The following is an 8,392-nucleotide window of genomic DNA, read 5'->3' as shown; positions in this document are numbered from 1 at the left end:
TGTAGGTTTTTACATCCATTTTAATGATTTTCACTCAAGGTTTAGATTAGTGCCAAATTTCTAACACAGATTCATCTGTAGCAGTCGGGGCCACTAATTGACCATGTCGTGATCGGTTGTCGGCACATCTCGGAATATATTTCAGTAGTTTTAAGAACCTAATCCAATAATCTTTCTTGTTAAAGATGCCATATTGTCATCTTTAATTTTAGAATAAAAATTTATATCAAAATGCATTTTTATGATTATAGAGGTTTTTACCTTAGGGTAATTCGCCTCTTTTTCGGATAAGATAAATTTCTTTTGGAAAAATCTCTAACCCTATATGCAGGGTTGGGAATTGAACCCAGGTGAGCTGCATACAAGTCAATCGATTTACCATAGCGTTCGATGTTTCCTTCAATCGCTGCATTGATAACGAATTAAATTTTTTACTATTGCAGGAAATCGTTCTACTGACCACCATTCTTGTCACTGTAGCACTACCTATGCCAGTACAAAAAAATCAACCAGATTTAGGACCCCAATTACAAAATAAGTCACCGATCAGTTTAGTTCCTGTGGAGCAAGATGATTTAGCCGTAGCAGAATCGGCCCATGGTGGTGGTGGTGGTGGTGGTGGTGGTGGCGGTGGTGGTCACGGTGGTGGATTTGGTGGAGGTCACGGAGGTGGATTCGGCGGCCATGGTGGATATGGAGGAGGACATGGCGGTTACGGTGGATTTGGAGGACATGGCGGAGGACACGGTTATTATGGTGGGTATGGTGGACATGGAGTTAATGCTGGTTATGGTGGTCATGGCGGATACGTAGGATATGGCGGATATGGAGGATATGGTGGATACGGTGGTTATGGAGGATATTCTGATTATGATTACAGATATCCATATGTAGGAATTGGACTTGGAGGCTTAGGGTTACCTCTATTAGGACGTTGAAGCGTATATATTAAAAATATGTATTAGTATTTATTACAATAAACTTAAAATGTCAAATTGTCCTACAGTAGGTTTATATTGGGACCGATGGAAAATTTGCGAATTGAACTATGATTGAAATTAAAAGTACCTAAGTCCATTGTTCATCTTTGATGCATCCAAAACTATAGCAAGTGCAGGGTCTGCCCAGGGAATCAACGACCTCTTACTAGTACTAAGTTGAACATATCTTTAATTGGTTTCTCTCGCGGTATTCGTGCTACATATCCAGCACACAGTAGTCTGTAGGGTTCGTCGCGGTGCGGATGTGGGCGGTAAGTGGATTGTCCGCACCGCAACCGCAAAAAAATAATAAAACCGCACCGCTTACCGCAACCGCACTTTATTTACCGCACCGCACCGCGCGGTAATGCGGTAAATGCGGTAAAATTTTTATATTTTTGAAAATGGTGTTGAAAAATTGTACATTTGTGTAACCATATATAATAAAATGTTATTCTTATGCACACGAAATTTAACTTTAAGAGACTCCTCAGAATGTAATGTTTATGAAAAAATCAACTTTTGCATTTTCTATTCATAAAATTCCATACATTTAAAGGCAAACATTATACATTCAAAAACGTTCTACTGCAGTAATAGGAAAACTTTTATTTTAACAACCCTTCAGTTAATTGAAAAATGTGAAATAAAAATGTAATAAGAAATGAAGTTGCATATTTTTTTCTTTAAATTTTCATATTTTCAATGTTTTTGACATATGAAAATGAAATGGATGATTTTCGCATTTACGTAGTAAACCACCTTTCATTCTTAACGGAATTTCACCAAAAAAAAATTAAAGTCGAAATACCAGTACTTCTATATAGTAGCGCATATATTCCAATACAGTGAAATAAAAACATTGTATTTCATTAATAAGAACGACGCCATATTTGACGAAAAAAATTGCCTATACATTACATCTAATCAGGAGTCCGGTCTCAACCGGCACAGAATTATTGAACATTAGAAAAACTGCAAAAAATGTATGATTTGTAGCATACAGCAGGAATGATTTTTAAAAATAGGGGGTTTTACGGACAAAATATCCCAAAACTCTAACTTCCGCATTCTTTAAGAAACAGATGTATTATCATTTAAAAACTAAGGTTGCTCCCTTTAAAAATGAATGAAGTGTAATTTTCTAAATGCTAGTTCGAAAGTTCTAGCATTTAATATATTTTCCTCTAATATTTTGCCAAAGAGCCAATGGCAAAAACTTCAATTGAAGTGAACGAGAGTCAAACTATGTGGTATTTGGCAACAAAAGCTTCAAAAAAGCTACAAAATAGTCTTGACTGAAAAATATTAGGACCTAATTTGGTAGAAAATTATAGTAAATTTGAATGGAAGTACGCGAAAAAAAGTTATGTAGCATTATGCTATATTTCACCCTAAGGAGGAAAATTTGGTAAACACCAAAATTTCTCACTAGGGTGAAAATTTGTTGGTAAAACCAGTCTTTGCACTTGAGGGCACAAATCCTTATTTCTTACACAGTTGCGTTTTGGCTTCGCCTCATCAGAAACCGACACTAACTTTTTGTCGGAATGGATTAGCGCTGGCTTGACGCAAATCCATTAAAACTAAAACACACTTTGTGTTTCAATCGAACGACTGATCAAACGTGATGTCCCGTCCGAACAGAAGTTTTGTTTATGCCGATGAGACACAGTGAAGCCGAGACTTGTCTTGGCTTAGCAGGCCTATGCGAAAGCACTATGCTATATTTCACCCTAAGGAGGAAAATTTGGTAAACACCAACATTTCTCACTAGGGTGATCACGTTTGATCACGTGTTTACCAAATTGATATCGAAAACGATTCATAATTCCACGATTTCCAACAGAAAACGAGAGAAGTGATTCACTTTTAAATTGGATTTAAGAGTAAACATGTATTGTTTTTAAATTATCTAATAATTTTGTCTCTATTTTGATCTTGCATTTTATGTATTTGAAATGGTTAGTTTATGAAGTTTTACTTAGAAGTATAAAATAACTAGTCCAAAATATGTCGTAAAAATAATAGCGTCAAAATATTTCGGACACAGCTAGATTTTCTTTCATTATCAATTAGAATAATCAAAATTATCACTTTATCATTTTTTTTTGCGGTGCGGTTGCGGTAAAACCACGCGGTAAAAGCTCTTTCCCGCACCGCATCTGCGGGAAAAAGTGCCTCACCGCACCACAAATTTTGCGGTGCGGGTGCGGTAAATACCGCGCGGTTGCGGTAATTACCGCAACCGCGACGAACCCTAGTAGTCTGCCGTGCTTTATCAGCCTTCCAATGTCTTCAAGCACCTGATACTCTGTCGTTTCCAACGGCTACGCTTCACAACAGTTCAAAGCAATTATAGTTGTAGGCTGTAGGGTGTTTGGTTCATGGTTAAGAACCTCTCGAGGGATGGTTGACTGTCATATTTGGAGAAAAAAGTCGTTCTACACATACCATCAAATCTCAACCGTTACTAGGTTATTGAACTTTTTGAGTTCAAAACTTAGTTGTCTTAAAATAACTCTAACTCAAAAAGTATACTTTGTTTTTCAAATCTTTTAGATCCCTTGAATAGGTGAAAAAAATTCCCATTGAGTGATGTCCTAACATGTTTCAGCTAATGAGGTTAAGTAACCTTTTCACAGTAATTTAATTTAATAATTTCGATCGATTTTTCGTTCATTTCGCGAAAATAGTTAACATCACCATGTTAATAATAGAGATTGTTTGTTTTGAAGAGCTGCATAGTTTGTTCTTTGACATGATACACTTATCTGTACCTTTTCTTATTTTTATTCGAAAGCTAGAAAAATTTTGCAGAGAGAAATGTATTAATACTTTTCAGTTAAGTGTATTTAGTATTCTTTTTGAAGTAAATTAGTTTAAAGTTAATGTTATTTTTAGCATTTTTGTTAAGTTACTTAAAAAAGTAAATAATAAACATTACCATTATTATCATCGAAATGATGCATCTCAGCAAGTTCTACAATTTTTTCTTTGACTCCATTCAATTATCTCTTTTAGTTTCGAAGCAAAATCATTTTTATCACCTCGCTTCATATGCAAAAACAACAATTTCGAATCCACTACGATTGTGGTGAGGTCATGCTGTGTTAACTATTAAATTGCAGCGAAATGTAAAGCGATGCGGATAAAATGTCAAACAATAAGTTATAGAGAATGTTAAGGGACACCAAATGAACAATACTAAGGATAAATGTAGTTGAATAATAATTAGAATAATTACAAAACTTTCCAAAAAACGCCAATTTTGAGATATTTTACTAGTAAAAAGCCATTCAGATATTTGTACATAAATCGAAAGAAAATTTTCACAGCTTTCCAATGATGACTTGGAAATAACGATATAAAGCATATTTTTTAGATTAGAGTCTTTTAAACACTTGCAAGTCGATTACAGGAACAGTTTTGTAATGAAATTACAAAGAAATGAGAAGAGATAGGAATATGATGTTGAAGAACAAATTATGAATCGTCCTAACTTTTGGATAATAGATATTACTATAATCATAATTCATTATTTTGACAAAATTAACAAAAACCTCATCAAAAACGCCAACGTTTAACCACTTTACAACTCAAAGGTAATAAAAACAAATTAAATTAATTAAACACCATTCAATAGAAAATTTTCTCACCTTTCCAATGAAACTAGAAGATTTAAAATACGAAGTACACTTTTCGAGTTAGAAGTACTTGTACTGGACGGATTGTTTTAACCCTTTCATGCCCAACTTTTTTCTCGTGCATACGGGTGTTCAAAGATCCTATTTTTATGGAAAAAGATGTTTCGTGTTTCTTGACGCCACCATTTTCAAGGAAAAATTGAAAATGGTGGCGTCAAGAAACACGAAGCATCTTTTTCCATAAAAATAGGATCTTCCATCGCAGTGCCAGAAGCTGCGCAAGTTTTACCTTCCAATGCTTAATACAATTTTCCTAGAATTTTTACAATAGTCCAATTAAGTGGAAAATGTAGTCGAAGACAGTCTAAATTGATAGGTTTTATCAGTTTTCAATAATATTGCAAAATAACGAAGATATATCAAAATTTCATTTTACGTCGTCAACCTAAACTGTCCCTGGCAGCACTGCTCATCGGAATCGAATCAGACTAATTGTAATAACTTCAGTTTTAGAGCTAATACTTGTAACTGTTAGTGCTCAAATGAAAGGTAATAGTCACATTTATTAGCCTTACTTGTTTATGGGAGCAATTCTTGCCTAAACCAAAAGTTATAGCTGCTTAAAAACGTTGTTGTCCACAAACAACATGGGCATGAATGGGTTAATAATTCCACTACGATACTGATAATGGTTACGAGAGACTTTATTGACAAATGGAATGTGCACGAACCATGAATAACAAAAACGTGATTTTGTGAAAACCCTGTACCCTGATTGGTGGGTGGTTTGGAGAATTTTATTGGATTGTTAGTCCCGCTTATTTGATGACGAAGGATGCCCCTATTTGATGACCCGTCTTCGTAGCAGTAGCATCAGCAAAAAGGAGCAGATCGTCGGTCCACCGAAGGTAAGGCTGTTCACAATCAGTGACATTTCATTTCAGTTTTATGCCTACACAGAGGATATAGTTATCGCTCACTGCTCCCCAAAGTGTAGTACGGTGTACACACAGGACGGTGCACTGATGTGCGCTCTTTGGTTTGTGATCTTTTGGAAAGTGGCAGCGCGCTTGACAGTTTTTCGTTGGCTGTTGAATTGTACTGTAGAGTTGATGTTGGCATGTATTAGCATGCTGATATGATAATACAAGTTAAGCAATTAGTTTACTAGTATTACTTTACAGAATATGTCAAGTAACTGAACAAAGTTTTAGATTTTGCATTCAATTTGTAAGTTAAAGTTACATCTTACAAATCAAATCGGGTTAACGTATTCAGCAAAGTAAGGCATGCGATTGTGGCGATTATTTATTGACAGCCAACACCAGGTTTAAAAAATTCCCCTAAAACGAGAACTGACGAGCGCGAAGCCTTGAAGAGCAGAGGCTGTGCAAAAATGTCTCGTTATTGCTGACAACAGACAGTTCAGGGGTTAAAATAAAACGACATTACTGTATACTACCGTTCTACGCATAATTGCACCATGCGTATTCCCTTAGTGCGTGGGACAATTATCTGTGTAGTGACAGTACAAGTGTTTCTTAATTTTAAAACTGTGATTTTTGTGTGATAGATTCTACCTAATTGCACCTTACATGAATATGTTAAGTATTTCATCGAAAAAGTACTGGGAGAATGACAAGGGCAAACTTCGAACAAGTGGTCGGGACAAAAAAGTTATCTCTACAGTACCATGCGATTTGTCTTGACATTGAAGGTGATATGGAATTAATATTGAAGGTGCTTTTTACAACGTGTCTTTCGAATCCATTTTGGAAGCAGCGCGAGATTCGTGGAGTACCTTCATATATCACGAATTGGATACACGCAATGCTTACCAACCGACATCTGTGCTCATCGTTAAGACAAGTAGAGATAAGAAAACTAAGGGCCCTATCAGAGACTAATCGCAGTCAAAATTATGTGGTACACTGTGTACTAGACCTTCTGCAGTAGTAGAAGTAGCACGGTCCCTTCAGTTCTGCCAATCTTGTCGAACTAATCTAGTGTTCTCTTTTTCTATCATGTTTATAAAGTTGGTAGCAGTTATTTATTGATCGTCGCTAGGATAATACATTTGACATTGTTTACGTGCGAAATGTGTTGCAATATTTTTCTTTTTGTAACATAATCGAGAGCGGAAGACAGCGACCAGGAAAATATTCGGAATTTATTTGCAACGGAGTTGAGGATATGCTTGTTTGGAATTTTTAGATTTGAGACGGTAAAAAGTAGTGCATATGCATCATAATAGCCGATACTAGTGCACTAGTGCTTAGGAAGTCCATCACAACATAAGTTTTGAAAACGAAAATGCGTCAGAACTTCTGGAACCCTATGATACCTATATGTTCCAACGTAATGACATGGGACGCAAGATATGGTACCGAATTTTTTCGTAGCATGTTACTAGATAATTGTAAAACCCTTGTAAAATACATTTCCAAAAATATCTAGAAACAAATATTGTCTAATGGGTATTCCTGACCTTTAACTTGGTGATGATTATGGGAAAATTAACCGTACATCGTTTATGTTGTATGTGATTCGCAGTCGGAAACGTTGGTCACTGTTAGGGGTAGCTACCACACAAAACCGTCATTTCAAATAAACAGGCCTTCCCCTATACTCCGTTGTGACGAGAATGTCACGTCACTTAGTGACTAGAAAGAAATTTTCTTCTAGTCAATAGGTGACGTGACTATGAGAATAGTATCTCTGATAATTACGTGAACAGCACCATTGCTGCACAACAACACATGAAACTCGCTGCATCAAACCATAAAATGTTGTATGTGATACCGGTATTCATTATATGATAACCATCGGTGAAGTCATATGTCTGAAACCCAAGCTTTTCTCAACAAGCCTTAGGCGCAAAGGTTCCATAGAAGTGGTAACAGCACACCACCTTGAGAACATCCGCAGATACTATTCTCATAGTCACGTCACCTAGTGACTAGAAGAAAATTTCTTTCTAGTCACTAAGTGACGTGATTGTGAGAATAGGGCCACTGGTATTATTGTCGCAGATCCAGATAAGTTAAGGCTATCGAATAGTTAATGTATCTTGAACCACCAATGGCAATAACGGTGGTCGCCGCGAGGTGAAAATGCATGTTTGGAATTTCTGCGGTTCGCGTAGTCGTGTGGAGATCCGTTTGGTTGTCTTAAACTTGACGCATTTCTTTGAATCGTGCATTTCAGAAACGTTTCGGTCCCCTTATATAGTAGGTGTGTGCGCAGAATCCAAACATATTGACTCGATCGGTAAGCAAAGATAAACAAAACAAAGCTGTATAGAAGCTAAACGAAAAATTCGTCGATACGGATTCGGCCAACACGAAGCTTAGGTGATAATATCTGCTGAATTTCATACTAATTCAAAAGTAAAAATTTTATTATGTTGTTAAATAACTGCAAGTAGCGGGTTACCCCCTGGGCTCAAACTTTTAGCTGCGCGGTAGACTCTTATTGACAGGGCGGCCTAGGTGCTTCTACCTTAATTTCGGATTTTCGTACATAAATAAAGTAAATAAAACAAATATTGAACTTTATTCTCCTCCGAATTCTCCGCACTGCTACTACGGTCGATTTGCTGATGGGCGCAAAGGCGGATGGTCTCTTCTGACCGGCCAGGACTTCAATGACCGCCTTCTCATAGGTCGTCCTCTGGCTTCTTCGGCAGCAAGATAGGTGAGCTTGGCTCCTTTGTTGTAACTTCCCTAGAGACGTTGGTGACGAATCACCCGATCCGCTTGCTCC

The 8,392-nt window shown here is 36.7% G+C and overlaps 1 protein-coding gene across 1 annotated transcript; it reads left to right on the top strand.

Annotated features, from left to right (window-relative positions):
* Positions 1 to 602: 602 nt before the first annotated feature.
* On the top strand, positions 603 to 1,043 carry LOC131687938 (uncharacterized; the record flags this gene model as incomplete). Its single annotated transcript, XM_058972036.1, has 1 exon — positions 603 to 1,043. A coding segment is annotated over one exon (336 nt), but the record flags the coding sequence as incomplete, so codon positions are not given.
* Positions 1,044 to 8,392: the final 7,349 nt, after the last annotated feature.

Source organism: Topomyia yanbarensis, chromosome 3 (assembly GCF_030247195.1).
Source record: "Topomyia yanbarensis strain Yona2022 chromosome 3, ASM3024719v1, whole genome shotgun sequence".
Classification (NCBI taxonomy): Eukaryota; Metazoa; Arthropoda; class Insecta; order Diptera; family Culicidae; genus Topomyia; species Topomyia yanbarensis.
The sequence above is the reverse complement of the archived record's forward strand: the minus strand, read 5'-3'. Positions and strand labels throughout refer to the sequence as shown.